The sequence below is a fragment of the Lolium perenne genome, chromosome 2 (assembly GCF_019359855.2).
Source record: "Lolium perenne isolate Kyuss_39 chromosome 2, Kyuss_2.0, whole genome shotgun sequence".
NCBI lineage: Eukaryota > Viridiplantae > Streptophyta > Magnoliopsida > Poales > Poaceae > Lolium > Lolium perenne.
The window spans coordinates 303685291-303705052 of NC_067245.2; the positions used below are offsets into that span (position 1 = coordinate 303685291).

Genomic DNA, 19762 nt, shown 5'->3' on the forward strand with positions numbered 1-19762 from the left:
TGCACTTTATCTCTTATTAAGTTGCTCGTTGTGCGATAACCATGTTCACTAGGGACGCCATCAACTACCTTTTGTTGAATTTCATGTGAGTTGCTATGCATGTTCGTCTTGTCTGAAATAAGAGCGATCTACCACCTTATGGTTAGAGCATGCATATTGTTAGAGAAGAACATTGGGCCGCTAACTAAAGCCATGATCCATGGTGGAAGTTTCAGTTTTGGACAATATCCTCAATCTCAAATGAGAAAATTAATTGTTGCCACATGCTTATGCATAAAAGAGGAGTCCATTATCTGTTGTCTATATTGTCCCGGTATGGATGTCTAAGTTGAGAATAATCAATAGCGAGAAATCCGATGCGAGCTTTCTCCTTAGACCTTTGTACAGGCGGCATAGAGGTACCCCTTTTGTGACACTTGGTTAAAACATGTGCATTGCGATGATCCCGGTAGTCCAAGCTAATTAGGACAAGGTGCGGGCACTATTAGTACACTATGCATGAGGCTTGCAACTTGTAAGATATAATTTACATGATACATATGCTTTATTACTACCGTTGACAAAATTGTTTCTTGTTTTCAAAATCAAAGCTCTAGCACAAATATAGCAATCGATGCTTTCCTCTTTGAAGGACCATTCTTTTACTTTTAATGTTGAGTCAGTTCACCTATTTCTCTCCATCTCAAGAAGCAAACACTTGTGTGAACTGTGCAGTGATTCCTACATATTTGCATATTGCACTTATTATATTACTCTATGTTGACAATATCCATGAGATATACATGTTATAAGTTGAAAGCAACCGCTGAAACTTAATCTTCCTATGTGTTGCTTCAATGCTTTTACTTTGAATTATTGCTTTATGAGTTAACTCTTATGCAAGACTCATTGATGCTTGTCTTGAAGTACTATTCATGAAAAGTCTTTGCTATATGATTCACTTGTTTACTCATGTCATTTACATTGTTTTGATCGCTGCATTCACTACATATGCTTTACAAATAGTATGATCAAGGTTATGATGGCATGTCACTCCAGAAATTATCTTTGTTTATCGTTTACTCGCCGGGACGAGCAGAAACTAAGCTTGGGGATGCTGATACGTCTCCGACGTATCGATAATTTCTTATGTTCCATGCCACATTATTGATGATATCTACATGTTTTATGCACACTTTATGTCATATTCGTGCATTTTCTGGAACTAACCTATTAACAAGATGCCGAAGTGCCAGTTGCTGTTTTCTGCTGTTTTTGGTTTCAGAAATCCTAGTAACGAAATATTCTCGGAATTGGACGAAATCAACGCCCAGGTTCCTATTTTGCCCGGAAGCATCCAGAACACACGAGAACCGGCAGAGAGGGGGCACGGGCCACCCAGACCATAGGCCGGCGCGGCCCAGGCCCTGGCCGCGCCGCCCTATAGTGTCGGCGCCCCGTTGACCTTCTGACGCCGCCTCTTCACCTATATAAAGCCCCTCGACCTAAAACTTCGAGACGAAAAAGCCACGGTACAAGAAACCTTCCAGAGCCGCCGCCATCGCGAAGCCAAGATCTGGGGGACAGGAGTCTCTGTTCCGGCATGCCGCCGGGACGGGGAAGTGCCCCCGGAAGGCTCCTCCATCGACACCACCGCCATCTCCATCAACACTGTTGTCTCCCATGAGGAGGGAGTAGTTCTCCATCGAGGCTCGGGGCTGTACCGGTAGCTATGTGGTTCATCTCTCTCCTTATGTACTTCAATACAATAATCTCATGAGCTGCCTTACATGATTGAGATTCATATGATGATGCTTGTAATCTAGATGTCGTTATGCTAGTCAAGTGAATTTTACTTATGTGATCTCCGGAGACTCCTTGTCCCACGTGTGTAAAGGTGACAGTGTGTGCACCAAGTGGGTCTCTTAGGCTATATTTCACAGAATACTTATTCACTGTTATGAATGGCATAGTGAAGTGCTTATTTATATCCCTTTATGATTGCAATGTGTTTTGTACCACAATTTATCTATGTGCTACTCTAGTGATGTTATTAAAGTAGTTTTATTCCTCCTGCACGGTGTAATGGTGACAGTGTGTGCATCCGTGTTAGTACTTGGCGTAGGCTATGATTATGATCTCTTGTAGATTATGAAGTTAACTATTGCTATGATGGTATTGATGTGATCTATTCCTCCTACATAGTGTGAAGGTGACAGTGTGCATGCTATGTTAGTACTTGGTTTAGTTGTGTTGATCTGTCATGCACTCTAAGCTTATTTAAATATGAACATTGAATTGTGGAGCTTGTTAACTCCGGCATTGAGGGTTCGTGTAATCCTACGCAATGTGTTCATCATCCAACAAGAGTGTAGAGTATGCATTTATCTATTCTGTTATGTGATCAAAGTTGAGAGTGTCCACTAGTGAAAGTATGATCCCTAGGCCTTGTCCCTAAATACTGCTATTGCTGCTTGTTTACTGTTTTACTGCGTTACTACTGCTTGTTTACTGTCCTGGGCAAAGCACTTTTCTGGTGCCGTTGCTACTGCTTATTCATACCACCTGTATTTCACTATCTCTTCGCCGAACTAGTGCACCTATTAGGTGTGTTGGGGACACAAGAGACTTCTTGCTTTGTGGTTGCAGGGTTGCATGAGAGGGATATCTTTGACCTCTTCCTCCCTGAGTTCGATAAACCTTGGGTGATCCACTTAAGGGAAACTTGCTGCTGTTCTACAAACCTCTGCTCTTGGAGGCTCAACACTGTCTACAGGAAAAGGAGGGGGCGTAGACATCACCCACTATCGAGCATAAATACTCCCTCTTGGAGTCACAAGTATCAACTTGGCCAGAGCCTCTACTAGCAACGGAGAGCATGCAAGAACATAAACAACATATATGATAGATTGATAATCAACTTGACATAGTATTCAATATTCATCGGATCCCAACAAACACAACATGTAGCATTATAAATAGATGATCTTGATCATGATAGGCAGCTCACAAGATCTAACATGATAGCACAATGAGGAGAAGACAACCATCTAGCTACTGCTATGGACCCATAGTCCAGGGGTGAACTACTCACACATCGATCCGGAGGCGATCATGGCGATGAAGAGACCTCCGGGAGATGATTCCCCTCTCCGGCAGGGTGCCGGAGGCGATCTCCTGAATCCCCCGAGATGGGATTGGCGGCGGCGGCGTCTCTGGAAGGTTTTCCGTATCGTGGCTCTCGATACTGGGGGTTTCGCGACGAAGACTATATGTAGGCGGAAGGGCAGGTCAGGGGGCGTCACGAGGGGCCCACACAACAGGCCAGCGCGGCCAGGGCTTGGGCCGCGCCGCCGTAGTGTGTGGCCACCTCGTGGCCCCACTTCGTTTCCTCTTCGGACTTCTGGAAGCTTCGTGGAAAAATAGGACCCTGGGCGTTGATTTCGTCCAATTCCGAGAATATTTCCTTACTAGGATTTCTGAAACCAAAAACAGCAAAAAACAGCAACTGGCTCTTCGGCATCTCGTCAATAGGTTAGTGCCGGAAAATGCATAATAATGACATATAATGTGTATAAAACATCTGAGTATCATCATAAAAGTAGCATGGAACATAAGAAATTATAGATACGTTTGGGACGTATCAAGCATCCCCAAGCTTAGTTCCTACTCGCCCTCGAGTAGGTAAACGATAACAAAGATAATTTCTGAAGTGACATGCTATCATAATCTTGATCATACTATTGTAAGCATATGAGATGAATGCAGCGATTCGAAGCAATGATGAAGATAATGAGTAAACAAATGAATCATATAGCAAAGACTTTTCATGAATAATACTTTCAAGACAAGCATCAATAAGACTTGCATAAGAGTTACTCATAAAGAAATAAATTCAAAGTAAAGGCATTGAAGCAACACAAAGGAAGATATAAGTTTCAGCGGTTGCTTTCAACTTCAACATATTTATCTCATGGATAATTGTCAACATAAAGTAATATAACAAGTGCAATAGGTAAACATGTAAGAATCAATGCACACAGTTGATACAAGTGTTTGCTTCTGGGATAGAAGGAATAGGTAAACTGACTCAACAATAAAGTAGAAGATAGGCCCTTCGCAGAGGGAAGCATGGATTACTATATTTGTGCTAGAGCTTTTCATTTTGAAAACAAGAAACAATTTTGTCAACGGTAGTAATTAAGCATATGTGTTATGTATAAGATATCCTATAAGTTGCAAGCCTCATGCATAGAATACTAATAGTGCCCGCACCTTGTCCTAATTAGCTTGGATTAACACGGATTATCATTGCATAGCATATGTTTCAACCAAGTGTCACAAAGGGGTACCTCTATGCCGCCTGTACAAAGGTCTAAGGAGAAAGTTCGCATTGGATTTCTCGCTTTTGATTATTCTCAACTTAGACATCCATACCGGGACAACATAGACAACAGATAATAATGGACTCCTCTTTAATGCATAAGCATTCAACAACAGTTAATATTCTCATAAGAGATTGAGGATTTGTGTCCAAACTGAAACTTCCACCATGAATCATGGCTTTAGTTAGCGGCCCAATGTTCTTCTCTAACAATATGCATACTCAAACCATTTGATCATGAAAATCACTCTTACTTCAGACAAGACGAACATGCATAGCAACTCACATGATATTCAACAAAGGTAAAAGTTGATGGCGTCCCCAGAAACATGGTTACCACTCAACAAGCAACTTATTAAGAAATAAGACACATAAGTACATATTCTTCACCACAATAGTTTTTAAGGCTATTTGTCCCATGAGCTATATATTGTAAAGGCAAAGAATAGAAGTTTTAAAGGTAGCACTCAAGTAATATACTTTGGAATGGCGGAGAAATACCACGTGGTAGGTAGGTATGGTGGACACAAATGGCATAGTATTTGGCTCAAGGATTTGGATGCACGAGAAGAATCCCTCTCAATACAAGGCTAGGCTAGCAAGGTTGTTTGAAGCAAACTCAAGTATAAAAGGTGCAGCAAAGCTCACATATGAACATATTGTAGCTATTATAAGACTTTACATTGTCTTCTTGTTGTTCAAACACCTTAACCAGAAAATATCTAGACTCTAGAGATCAATCATGCAAACCAAATTTTAACAAGCTCTATGTAGTTATTCATTAATAGGTACAAAGTACATGATGCAAGAGCTTAAACATGATCTATATGAGCACAACAATTGCCAAGTATCACATTATTCAAGACATTATACCATTTACCACATGCGGCATTTTCCGTTTCCAACCATATAGCAATGAATGAAATAGTCCAGATTTCACAATGAACATTAAAGATAAAGCTAAGAACACATGTGTTCATACGAAACAGCAGAGCGTGTCTCTCTCCCAAACAAAGAATGCTAGGATCCGATCTTATTCAAACAAAACAAAAATAAAAACAAACAGACGCTCCAAGTAAAGCACATAAGATGTGACGGAATAAAAATATAGTTTCACTAGAGGTGACCTGATAAGTTGTCGATGAAGAAGGGATGTCTTGGGCATCCCGAAGCTTAGACGCTTGGGTCTTCTTAAAATATGCAGGGATGAAGCACGGGGGCATCCCCAAGCTTAAACTCTTCACTCTTCTTGATCATATTGTATCATCCTCCTCTCTTGACCCTTGAAAACTTCCTCCACACCAAACTTAAAACAAACTCATTAGAGGGTCAGTGCATAATTCATATATTCAGAGGTGACATAATCATTCTTAACACTTCTGGACATTGCACAAAGCTACTGAAAGTTAATGGAACAAAGAAATCCATCAAACATAGCAAAACAGGCAATGCGAAATAAAAGGCAGAATCTGTCAAAACAGAACAGTCCGTAAAAACGAATTTTTTAGAGGCACCAGACTTGCTCAGATGAAAATGCCCAAATTGAATGAAAGTTGCGTACATATCTGAGGATCACGCACATAAATTGGCAGATTTTTCTGAGTTACCTACAGAGAACCATATCCAAATTCGTGTCAGCAAGAAATCTGTTTCTGCGCAGTAATCCAAATCTAGTATTGACTTTACTATCAAAGACTTTACTTGGCACAACAATGCAATAAAATAAAGATAAGGAGAGGTTGCTACAGTAGTAACAACTTCCAAGACTCAAATATAAAACAAAAAGTGATGTAGTAAAAACATGGGTTGTCTCCCATAAGCGCTTTTCTTTAACGCCTTTCAGCTAGGCGCAGAAAGTGTGAATCAAGTATTATCAAGAGATGAAGCATCGACATTACCTCGGGCTTTACGCCTACCCTTCTTACTCTTTTTCTTACTCTTTGGGTTAGGGAATACATGTCTACCTCCCGGTGTAGAGGTGAATTTTAGGGTGCCTTCTCCCACATCTATGATTGCTCCCAATAATTTCAGCAGGGATCTCCCAAGTGTGATTTGTCCTGTTCCTACACATTCAATAACAAGATAATCAGTGGATACCGTTCTTCCAAGAATGGTTGTGTGCACACACTCGGTTATTCCCTTAGGAATTATAACAGAGTTATCAATAAGAGTTACTCCTTCTCCCCCTTCAATGAGTCCCCAAAGTGTCAAAGATTCATAAATACTCTTAGGCATAAGGCAAAATTCAGACATAATATCACAACGGGCATGAAAAGTTTCACCACCAATAATAACTTTAATAGTAGGGTCCCACATTGAAGGTTCTGTTGATCGCCAAAACCCACCGGCGGGCAGCGGCCTGTCAACACGGTAGAGCCGGGAAGAGCCTAGAGCTGCGGCTGGCTGGTCCCTCCGAGCGACGGCCCGCAATGCTCTTCTGGTCACACGCGGCGATGCGAAGTGCAGGCGTGCCACCTGACCTATACCTGGTCGGGAAGGTGATGGGGATGCCTCGCTTAGTTCCCGCATGGCATACACGTAAACATTAAATACGAGCCTCGATCGGCTCTCAGGTTATCCTGTGAATCGGCTCAAAGAGCCGATTCACCCATGATTCGTACGGGGTGCACGAATACTTGGTGATCCTGCTTGATCAAGATAAAGCTAATGAGATCTACGACGATTTAGGGTTTTCACCGCATAATCGGATCATCCTACTCCAGGTTGGGCCTCGCGGCCACGCACGGTGCTCATAAGCCGATCCTAAACAAGGCCAAAGAACCAACAATGATGTTGATCCGCGGAACATCCTGTTTAGGACTTGCGAACGCCACCCTACGTGCCACTGGATCCTCCCCCCCTTTGTAAGGCCTAACTATTGCAGATATTAAACTAATCCTTGCATAACAAGGAGCAATCGTAACGGATCAGATCTACTAGATGATGAACAAGCAGGGTGCCGCCCCCACGCCTGAGATAGGCGTGAGGGCGGCTAGACATGCAAGGGTTGCACTACGTAAGCATGTTATACGGAGAACTATGCTAACCCTAACACATCTATGATAACTACGTTGCCCGCCATCAAAGACGCTTCAGTACGGGCAACGCATGAACAACGTGGAGCTTGTGCTGCCTAGATCGCAAGATGCGATCTAGGCAGCATGTCGCTTACCTGATTGAAACCCTCGAGACGAAGGAGTTGGCGATGCGCCGAGATTGGTTTGTTTTTGGGGTGAACGTTGTGTTGTTGTTTATTCCATAAACCCTAGATACATATTTATAGTCCAGCGGACTTTCTAACGTGGGAATATCCCACCGTGTGCGATACAAACTCTAAATCTTGATCTAAGATATAACCTACTACAATTAAAGATACACGGGCAAACTAGCCCAAATTCTCCGTGCAAGGCCGCTTCAGAGATCTTCCACGTGTAGTCCTCTAAGCACATCTCTCTTACGGCCCACCTCTGGATTTGTCCAAAATCTGGTGATAACACATGCCCCCCTGGTTTTGGAAATAATTTTTCCAAAATCATTAAGCGTTCCTCCGTCGGGTCATGTCGTGGCAGAGCAGAGCTGTTGCAGTATCCGTTATCATTATGCCCTGTCTTCTCAGCTTCTCTGCAAAATTCGATAGCTCTGGCGTCATCTCCTTGGAAACTGTAATGACAGTAAATTTCCACCAGGCTCCTCATTATGTAACTGTGCCGATCGATTAGCTTTCTTCATCCCCTTCCTCTGTTCCAGCCATCGGCACCCAAAAAACCCTCTTCTCCCTCAGCAATGTCTTCCTCTTCCTCCTCCTTCTCAAACCTCTTCCCCCCATTCTCGCCGAAGAAGAACGAGGACAAACCTTCTTCCGAAGTGGACCCCCTCCCCTCCGATGATGAGAAGAAAGAAGGAGAAGTAACGAAGGCCAAGACCTTCCCCTCCGCCTAGCTCCCGCTGAAGAAGCGCTCCCGCATGTGGGCGGACAGCGAGGATGAAGATGACGACGAAGAAGAAGAAGAGGAGGAGGAAGATGAATCTTCCTCTTCCGCCGGGTACCCGCCAACCAAGCGCTTCCGCTCCTGGGCGGACAGCGAGGACGATGATGATGACGAGGAGGAAGAGGCTCCGGCCATGGGCTGGGGTAGCAGCGACGAGGAGCTCCCCGGGAGCAGCGCCGACGACATCGACGGCGGTGACGACGAGGACAGCGACGACTAGTAGAATAGGACTAGTAGTAGCAGTGTGCTAGGCACTAGATCCCTCTTTTGAGAGCCATCGGCTCTTTCTTGTAAAGCCGCTCCTATGAATTAATGAAATTGTTCTTTTGATTCATCCTTCAATTGCCCCAATTTCATTCCTTCCGCCTGTCATATCAAGACCGATAGCAATGTATCGATTTTTTTCTTCTTTTGGACGCCCATGAAGCTGGATTCTCATGTCGATTAGCTCGTAGGCCGAGAACTTCTCAATTTCAGGCTGCGATTTGGTATCTGACCATATTTTCTTCGCAATCCCTTAGCCGATGACCACTCATCGGCTATTTTGAGAATCCAATCCCTTTGCAGCGACAGGACAGTCCAAAATCTGTAAAAGCCGACGGCCTCCCTTCCTGATTCCTCTCCATAGCTTCAGCAATCTTCTTTCGCGACCGTAATCGCTTCCAGAGAGGATCACGACGCAGGATCAACCGATGCAACTCCAATTGGTTTCTAAAGAACCAAATCTTCATGTAGTCCGTTGCCCCCCGAGTCTTCATCAAGGCGAGGACAATCGTGAGCCAACCACATGTGTCACCATCAGCCTCCGAATCGTAACGCAGAATCAGCCGATTCCATCAAAATCGGCTCTCTTAAGAACTTTCAGGGCGAGCTGCCCCCCGAGCTTTCATCAAGGCAAGAATACCGGCGAGGATGCATAAGTCGTTGATCAGCTTTCTTTCTACTGAACATCGACGTTGATGTAAACCCTTGAGCACATAGCCAGTAGGTCTTGGTCCTGTGCAACTGTACTAAAGTCGATGGCTGCGCATCGGCTTTGCTTCTGAAATTTTTTTTATTTGGCCAATTTTTCCTTAACCGGCCCCCAATGTTCCACTGCACGCATGTCTGCACATGTTTATCTGCATATGTTCATTTGACTATATGCCCCCCGAGCCGAATCTGCTGAATGACTGCAGATATCGGCTTTCTTGGTTAGTCAGGGCACTGTACTTGCACGTCGGCTTCGCAAAGACTTATGCTGACTTTCATCTGCCGACGTGGCCACTGCCCAGTAGATCGTTGCTGACCACAAACAGAATATGTGCAGAAGATAATTTTGGCCGATTGCTGGAATCGGCCTCCACCTTGCTCGTTCGATGAAGGTTTTGTAATGTCCCTCCATAAACTTTTGGGGCCGATCACAAGGATCAGCCTCGCACGGTTTGCTCATTGGTTTAATCTTGCTACTCGGTTAGGCTGGATAAAACCAACCCAACCTCTGACTTGACGCGCCTGCTGTCGTCCACCTTAAGTGCATCGTATAATCGTGGAACACTAAGCTCCGTCGGCAAGAGAAGCACCATGTTTGTGCCAGCCGATGTTTCATCATCGGCTTTCTTTTGCTTGGGACGCCACTCCATTCTTCGTGGACGACCCTCTTCATCCAGGGCTCGCTGAACCTTTGCGGCCAGATCAGGCCGTGCCTTCCTTAGCGTATGCAGGTATAACCTTTCGGCTTCCTCCAGGCCGCGCAAACGTTGAACCCTGCGCTTTTGTGAACGGCTGAGTCCGTCAGGGCACCACCTTGGACGGTGGCACCTGTCTTCTTCTTCTTCTAGTCCTTCGTCTTCGGAATCCTCAAGATCTGCCCAACGAAGTGACTCAGCACGTTTGCTTGGTGGTGGGAGAGGCCCTAAGCGCTCAAACACAGACACGTTGGCTGCCTCCTTCTTCTTCTTGTTGCATTCTGGGCAATTGCCGATTGTGGGCAATCGGCTCATTCCTGAATCCCAGCAGTGTCTGAAGAAAGGGCAGTCCCAGTGTCTGGCGTTGTCATCTTGCTCCCTTGATGTGTCCGTGGCACGGCGCTCGTGCTCCTCCTCATCGCGATCCTGCCGACGATGTCTTCTGGCTTCTCTAGCCAGACGATCTCCTTCATCAACATAGTTGGACCGTCGGCGTTGGTCATACTGTCTCACATATTTGTTGAGGAGGTGATCAGAGAGAGGTCGTTGATATCTTATGTTCTTCACTTCTCCCTCTGTAACGTAGCGCTTGCCATCATGATGGAGCCGATCGCGTGGAGCGGCCTCCTCGGTATCCTTGCTATGAGAGCAGCTGCCCTCATCTCCATCTTTGCCAGAGTGGTTCCCAGGTCCTACCATGTTGATGCTGAACGTGGGACCTGGCTGGCAACTCTCAGGGTAGATGACTTCTACCATGTTAACGGCGGGGAAGGGCTGGGTGTCTACCTTCATGGCGTACTGGTTGAAAATTAAACGCCCCTTCTCTATCGCCGCTTGGATGTGCTGACGCCACACCTGCGGTCGTTGGTGGCATGGGAAAGCGAGTTGTGGAACTTGGCAAAGATGGCTTTCCGTTTAGCTCTTGCGCCGTAGGGAACTTGAGACCTTCAGGAATCGTCAACGGTTCCTCCCTGAGCAGGAGGTCGAAGAGTAGTTCAGTCTTGGTCACGTCACAATCAAATCCCCTGGGCGGCCCTGGTGGCTTTACCCATTTGCAGGACACGGGGTTCCTCCCCGAGTCCATTCAGCCACTGCTACTTCTTGGTCTCCCGCAGGCACTTCACCTTCCTCTGTATCGACCATGACTACTGCACGCTTGAACTTGTCTTGGTACAGGTCTGGGTGGCGCTGTTCATATGCTGATAGTTTCTGAACCATGTGCGCCAGCGAGGGATAATCTGCTTGGGAGGCCATGTCCTTGAGCTGTGTTGCAAGGCCAGCTATCGCCAACTCGAGGGCTTGCTTTTCACTTATACGAACCGAATAACATCGGTTCCTAAGGTTCCTGAAGCGCTGGATGTACTCTGTCACCGTTTCTCCGCGCTACTGACGTAGTGGTGCTAGATCGGCAATGCTAGACTCGGAAGCTTCTGAATGATATTGCATATGGAACTGTTCTTCCAATTGCTTCCAAGATCGGATGGAGTTTCTTTGGCAAAGAGGTATACCATCCAAAAGCCGATCCTGTGAGGGACTCGTGAAAAGAGCCTCACACGTAGCTGATCCGACACCGAAGCCGGTCCTAGTTGCGCCAAATATCGGCCGATGTGGTCGCTGGATCTGGTGCCATCTGATCCACTGAATTTGGAGACGTACGGGAGCCGATTTTTAGGTGGCAGCGGGATCATCTCGTACTCGTCGGTACGGCTTGGAATAGCCGATTGCCCTCCTTTTCGGCATAATGCCGAACTGGTCTCTCGCATGGTACCGATCTGATCCGCCGTGCTGGCTGCAGGAGATGCACTCGAAGATTCGCCGGGGTGGCGTACTTAGCCAGCCATGTTTGCTTTTCCAGCTCTGAGCCAACCGCAGGAGCTGGGCTCGGAGTTTCGTCGGGGTGGCGTACTTAGTTAGCCACGTCCGCTTCTCAAGCTCTGTCGCCGACGTCCCTCCCGTCTGCGCCGGAGTCCCCGACGTTGTGGCCTGGTTTGAGAGTGCCCAGCTGTTACACAATCTGGCACATACGTGCACGCGTATCCTTGAGGGTTCTCCTTAGGCGCCTCAGCCAAGAACTCGGTAGTCACTAGGGTCACCACCGATCTTGTAGACGACGAATGCCGGTGTAGCCGGCACTTCAGTGGTGCTGCCAACGCATATGGCAGCGGTGGACGGATCGGGAGTGGCAACTCTCCTTGGTGCGTCCCGAGAGCTGGTCCTGACGGCGAGTACTGGTGGCTCATGATCTCCTGGATCACGCGCAGAGCGAGACGCTCCAACACGTTGACCAAGTTTTCAGAGTGGCGGTGTAGCGAGTGAGCCACCAAGTAGTTGATCTCTGCCGCAGGCCCTGGTGCGTTCCTCCGACGGGGCAGAGAGATCTATCCCATCGAGTGCACCTTGTGGTGAGAACCCCTTCCATCCGATGCCATGGGTACGGGTTCTCCGAAAGAGCCGATGAGGTCGACTTCGAGGGTGGCCTTGATCTCGTCATGTTTCTTCTTGAGCTCAGCAGCAGCTCCTCGTAGGTGACTGGCGTGCCGTCCGTCGCCATCTCAGATGTAGATGGCGATGTGGTTGATGTAGACGATTGTCCCACCGGGCGTGCCAGAATGTGTTGATCGCCAAAACCCACCGGCGGGCAGCGGCCTGTCAACACGGTAGAGCCGGGAAGAGCCTAGAGCTGCGGCTGGCCGAGACCCTCCGAGCGACGGCCCGCAATGCTCTTCTGGTCACACGCGGCGATGCGAAGTGCAGGCGTGCCACCTGACCTATACCTGGTCGGGAAGGTGATGGGGATGCCTCGCTTAGTTCCCGCATGGCATACACGTAAACATTAAATACGAGCCTCGATCGGCTCTCAGGTTATCCTGTGAATCGGCTCAAAGAGCCGATTCACCCATGATTCGTACGGGGTGCACGAATACTTGGTGATCCTGCTTGATCAAGATAAAGCTAATGAGATCTACGACGATTTAGGGTTTTCACCGCATAATCGGATCATCCTACTCCAGGTTGGGCCTCGCGGCCACGCACGGTGCTCATAAGCCGATCCTAAACAAGGCCAAAGAACCAACAATGATGTTGATCCGCGGAACATCCTGTTTAGGACTTGCGAACGCCACCCTACGTGCCACTGGATCCTCCCCCCCTTTGTAAGGCCTAACTATTGCAGATATTAAACTAATCCTTGCATAACAAGGAGCAATCGTAACGGATCAGATCTACTAGATGATGAACAAGCAGGGTGCCGCCCCCACGCCTGAGATAGGCGTGAGGGCGGCTAGACATGCAAGGGTTGCACTACGTAAGCATGTTATACGAAGAACTATGCTAACCCTAACACATCTATGATAACTACGTTGCCCGCCATCAAAGACGCTTCAGTACGGGCAACGCATGAACAACGTGGAGCTTGTGCTGCCTAGATCGCAAGATGCGATCTAGGCAGCATGTCGCTTACCTGATTGAAACCCTCGAGACGAAGGAGTTGGCGATGCGCCGAGATTGGTTTGTTTTTGGGGTGAACGTTGTGTTGTTGTTTATTCCATAAACCCTAGATACATATTTATAGTCCAGCGGACTTTCTAACGTGGGAATATCCCACCGTGTGCGATACAAACTCTAAATCTTGATCTAAGATATAACCTACTACAATTAAAGATACACGGGCAAACTAGCCCAAATTCTCCGTGCAAGGCCGCTTCAGAGATCTTCCACGTGTAGTCCTCTAAGCACATCTCTCTTACGGCCCACCTCTGGATTTGTCCAAAATCTGGTGATAACAGGTTCAGAGTTCACTAAAACTTGATCAAGACGGTTACGAACATAACTATAATTTTCTTTCAAGCAAGATGCACTTGTCTCAAGAGTGTTTAATCTATTATAAATGCTAATAAGAGCTGAATCAAAGTTATTAGCTGAACTATGTGATGCAACCAATTTCTTTATGGCATTAAAAGCTCGATCCCCATCGCAATGAAGGAAATCTCCTCCCACTACAACATCCAAGGCATATCTATAGCGAATCATAAGCCCAAAATAAAAGTTACTAAGGAGCAAACTTAGAGTCATTTGAGGTTCAGCTTTACGATAGGAAAAAAATTCTAGTCCAAGCATCTTTAAAACTTTCCTCATCCCCTTGTTTGAAAGTAAAAACTAATTCCTCAGGCGAGGAAGTAACAGGTACAGAGCGAGACATGATAACAAAACAAAGTAAATGCAATTAACTAATTTTTTGTGTTTTTAATATGGAGAACAAGACAGTAAATAAAGTAAAACTAGCAACTAATTTTTTTGTGTTTTGTTTTAGTGCAGCAAACAAAGTAGTAAATAAAATAAAGCAAGACAAAAACAAAGTAAAGAGATTGGAAGTGGAGACTCCCCTTGCAGCGTGTCTTGATCTCCCCGGCAACGGCGCCAGAAAACAAGCTGTTGCCGTGGGAGTTGGCAATTCCGTGGTGTAGCTTTTCTTCAGATTCCCCGACAACGGCGCCAGAAAACAGTCTTGATGCGCGTGAGACACACGTCCGTTGGGAACCCCAAGAGGAAGGTGTGATGTGCACAGCAGTAAGTTTTCCCTCACAAAGAAACCAAGGTTTATCGAACCAGGAGGAGCCAAGAAGCACGTTGAAGGTTGTTGGTGGCGGAATGTAGTGCGGCGCAACACCAGGGATTCCGGCGCCAACGTGGAACCTGCACAACACAATCAAAGTACTTTGCCCCAATGTAACAGTGAGGTTGTCAATCTCACCGGCTTGCTGTAAACAAAGGATTAGATGTATAGTGTGGATGATGATGTTTGTTTGCGAAGAACAGTAAATAACAATTGCAGTAGATTGTATTTCAGATGTAAAAAATAGGACCAGGGTCCACAGTTCACTAGTGGTGTCTCTCCCATAAGATAAACAGATGTTGGGTGAACAAATTACAGTTGGGCAATTGACAAATAAAGAAGGCATAACAATGCACATACAAATATCATGATGAGTACTATGAGATTTAATTAGGGCATTATGACAAAGTACATAGACCGCTATCCAGCATGCATCTATGCCTAAAAAGTCCACTTTCAGGTTATCATCCGAACCCCTTCCGGTATTAAGTTGCAAGCAACAGACAATTGCATTAAGTATGGTGCGTAATGTAATCAACACAAATATCCTTAGACAAAGCATCGATGTTTTATCCCTAGTGGCAACAGCACATCCACAACCTTAGAACTTTCTGTCACTGTCCCAGATTTAATGGAGGCATGAACCCACTATCTAGCATAAATACTCCCTCTTGGAGTCACAAGTATCAACTTGGCCAGAGCCTCTACTAGCAACGGAGAGCATGCAAGAACATAAACAACATATATGATAGATTGATAATCAACTTGACATAGTATTCAATATTCATCGGATCCCAACAAACACAACATGTAGCATTACAAATAGACGATCTTGATCATGATAGGCAGCTCACAAGATCTAACATGATAGCACAATGAGGAGAAGACAACCATCTAGCTACTGCTATGGACCCATAGTCCAGGGGTGAACTACTCACACATCGATCCGGAGGCGATCATGGCGATGAAGAGACCTCCGGGAGATGATTCCCCTCTCCGGCAGGGTGCCGGAGGCGATCTCCTGAATCCCCTGAGATGGGATTGGCGGCGGCGGCGTCTCTGGAAGGTTTTCCGTATCGTGGCTCTCGGTACTGGGGGTTTCGCGACGAAGACTATATGTAGGCGGAAGGGCAGGTCAGGGGGCATCACGAGGGGCCCACACAACAGGCCAGCGCGGCCAGGGTTTGGGCCGCGCTGCCCTAGTGTGTGGCCACCTCGTGGCCCCACTTCGTTTCCTCTTCGGACTTCTGGAAGCTTCGTGGAAAAATAGGACCCTGGGCGTTGATTTCGTCCAATTTCGAGAATATTTCCTTACTAGGATTTCTGAAACCAAAAACAGCAGAAAACAACAACTGGCTCTTCGGCATCTCGTCAATAGGTTAATGCCGGAAAATGCATAATAATGACATATAATGTGTATAAAACATATGAGTATCGTCATAAAAGTAGCATGGAACATAAGAAATTATAGATACGTTTGGGACGTATCATACATGCACTTAAAAATATATTGTACATGTGCATATTACACCTTAATTACCATGTCGTACTATTAAATAAAAACATTATCAGATACATATATCACGTCGACATCGAATTATATGCTTTAGATTACATATCCTTACTTAAGTAATCCTAATGATATTTCATCCGATGATATTTTACATGGGTTATGTTACAAATGGTACATATATAGTTTGTACAACTTACTTATCTGACTAACTATATGAATATTGTTTGTACTATGAAAATGGTATCTTCACGTGTGCTTCTAATAGTTTTAGCAGCATTAGCTAAATAATTAATATTTGAAATTATATGCTCTCCTAGAATTTATGCATAAAAACACACAAAATACACCGGTCGGTGCCTACTCCATAATAATTTAGAAGGCACATATATCATTATCTTGATTCAGTATATGTGTCCTAGTTTACCGTCTTTATTTAATAAAATAAAAAAATCTTATTTGGGTCAATAGGTTATAGTAATATTAGCCATCGTATTACAAAGAAATAATTGATAGTATCATATAGGAGTATATTAATTCCTATAGTTTTATTCAATGGAACCCACTGTATGTAAAATATATAGAAATTAGAGACATACAAACTTTGAAATGTTGAATCACTTTAACTAATAGTGTCAATACATGGATTATCATCACTCTCCTCTTATTCTTCTTCTTCTTTAGCCTAGTTACAGTTTAGAAATTAATTTCATTTGGGTTATTTTGACTATGTTTTGTTGTCGCATAATGTCGGAGCTTATTCTCTTAGTAAATGAGTGTCTCAGCATCTCTAGCTTCACGTTTATATATACAATATAGTAACTCTTATTTTCTACTTTTGACATCGTAACCAATAAAAAATAATGAAATTAGTGGAGCCTTTTGTGTTTTCCGTTGGATGTTCAATTGTTAGCATGCGTAGGCCTACATTATACCCCTTGTACCTACTTAGATGATGTATTTTTTGTGGTTCACAACACACTTTTTGTTACAAAATTGATTGCCAAATTTAAACCTCCAAATTCGTCTGCACCATGTACCTATTTGTAATGATTAGAAGTATTATCTTTTTAAAGCATAATTAGAAGTACCAATTATGTAAAAAAGATACTAGTATGCAGGGACGGAGCCAGCAGGGGCTGGCTGGGGCCATGGCCCCCTCATGGTAATTTTTTTGTTAAAAAACCTTGGTTAATCTATATATTTGACCTGCAAGTTACCTAAATTTACATATATGGCCCCATCCAATAAATTTTACATGCAATTGGCTCCCCTTGTGTTACTTTTCTGGCTCCATCCCTGCTAGTATGGGAGACATATTGTGAAATCAAACATGATAAACGTGTGCCTTTTGGGCGAATAGTAGGTGTAGAGTGATACCCATTAATTTGATAGCTTGGGCCCATGTAACAAAGTGCTAGACCATTTTCCCTTTTCATTTCACCCTCTTTTCATTGATAATTAGTTATGTAATTTTTTCATCATATATGAAAATTGCAAGAACTAATGCAATACCTATTGATTTTTATGTTTGGTGTTGGATCATTTATTATACACCCTTTTTTGCAAAACGTATATTTATAAACTTCACCTTTCATATCTTTCTTCGAATTTTATTAACTTTTGGAATTCGTAAGCCGCCCCACCAGAGTAGCCCACCTAGTATTTACGTGTTTCCCAAGTGGTTTGCCATTTCGCCTGTGGTGGTTGCATCGTAAAAGTTGGTCTATAAATTTAACTAAATCGTATTGTTTGTTTACATATATATCTCTTGACTTAGTGAAAATGAATCCTCGAAAGGTGCCACTTACTATACAAAGAAGCACACAGAAAGAGCAACATTGACGTCTATAGATGTATTATATTTACAAACAAAATCCTTGGTACAGTTTACATATAGAATACCAAATGGCCTCCAAATAATGTGCATGCATATATACCTGCAGGGGCAGCTGCTCGTGTGCAGCAAAGAAATCAATCCACGGCGAGGGTTCATAGGTGAACTCAGGAGTGGTAGCGACGCCTGACGCCATGTCAAGGTACGAGATATGGTACGTTGCCCTTTTGTGTCGAGGAGTTAGCTAGCTAGTCGAGTGTATTTGGGGACGAAGGAGAGTGAGGCCCCTTATATACATGTTCGATCGAGTGATAACGTCGTCATTGCGACCCGAATCTAGTGTATAGTAGCAGCCGGGCAAAAGGTTCTGTCTTCGCAACTTCCAGCTTACCCGGAGTGTCTCAAGTGTACTACATCGACGTTAAAAATGTTCTCTTCCCAACTTGCAGCTGATGGGCCTTTGCGGCTAAGCAGCCCAGTGGAATCGTGGTCAAAGCCAACAACGGTTAGATTGCATAGCAGCCGCTGCAGCTTTTCATTAGATTTCACCTGCTTCACATATAGTGCAGGTCCGCGATCTGAACCAAGCAACCGCGCTCCGCCATGGAATTAAACAAAGAAAAAGGAGAGAGATCGAAGACCATATACTAAGCAGCCTGTAGCACACATCCACATCCTATACCACTGCGTCACATACCGAGACAGTGACGCTGCACCATACTGATTCCCAGAGGGTTTTTTTTTACTCGGTTGAGAAAAACACTAGCGGATATATTTGTCGAAAATAGCGGTTATAATACCACTCGGAATTTGTTAAAAGAATTTGTAAATTTATCCATAATTTATAAATTTGAGAAAATTACGTAAATACCTATCTATTTCATTCGGTATAAAGTTTTCCTGATGATAACCGGAATAATAGATTTTTGGCGAGATTTCGAAATTCTCGGCGGAGAAAAAAAACCTGCTCTCAGAACACATGCCTTGCAACAGTTGTGGGATGCACAGGGACAAAAGAAATCACAAAAAATATTAGAAGGATAGACCATATAATACATGAAACTACTACTTCCTCCTTTCACTATATAAAACGTTTCCAAACGTGTTTTGCCTCTATGTCCTCCCTTGAGAGGCGGCGGCGGCCTAACTCCTCCCGATATCCACCTCCGTCGACCAGGACGTTGTCCTTGGTCCTCTCTCTCTCCGCTTGCCACTATGGTCCTGGTCCTCTCTCTCTCTCCGCTTGCCACTATGGCAGCGGCGGGAGAGGGGAGTGGGGGGACTCGTTCCGACGTTCTGGCCTAATAGTTAGGGTTAGGTTTTATCTGTTGTGGTGCGCCGTTGGGGTCTTGGGAGCGGCGTCTAGGAGAATAAATCTGCTTCAACTCTACTCTCACACTAGCGACAGCTGGGCGGCGCCTCAGAGTTGATGGCAATGTGTGTTCATCGATCCTTGAAATCAGCAACTTGGTCTTCTCGCCCTTTTTCAGATCTAACAAGATTAGTTTCTTGGTGTGTCGCTGACGTTTGTTTTTATCTGCGGCGACGTTGGCGGCAGGGGCGAGGTAGTTCTTCTGGAGCGAATATGTTAGTCCGGAGGTGGTGGATATGCCATTCTTCTCCAACTTTGTCGATGGGAAGTGTCGGATCTTGGTCCAAGACAGCACAGGGACGTCTCTCGGTCGACATGCCACATCGACTTGTGACTCGCTGCTTGCAGCAAGCCTCTTCATCGACTCACAAAACCTTGTTGGCGATGGTGGTTTTTTTGATATTGCAATGGT

The 19762-nt window shown here is 44.9% G+C and overlaps 1 protein-coding gene across 1 annotated transcript in view; it reads right to left on the reverse strand.

Moving 5' to 3' along the window:
• Nucleotides 1-18174, reverse strand: part of LOC127330848 (alpha-copaene synthase-like) — a 33063-nt gene extending 14889 nt beyond the window's left edge. The window contains exon 1 of the mRNA XM_071825206.1: nucleotides 18082-18174. Within this exon, the coding sequence (XP_071681307.1) occupies nucleotides 18082-18174 (93 nt within the window). The remainder of the gene's footprint in view (nucleotides 1-18081) is intronic.
• Between the last annotated feature and the right edge of the window lie 1588 nt (nucleotides 18175-19762).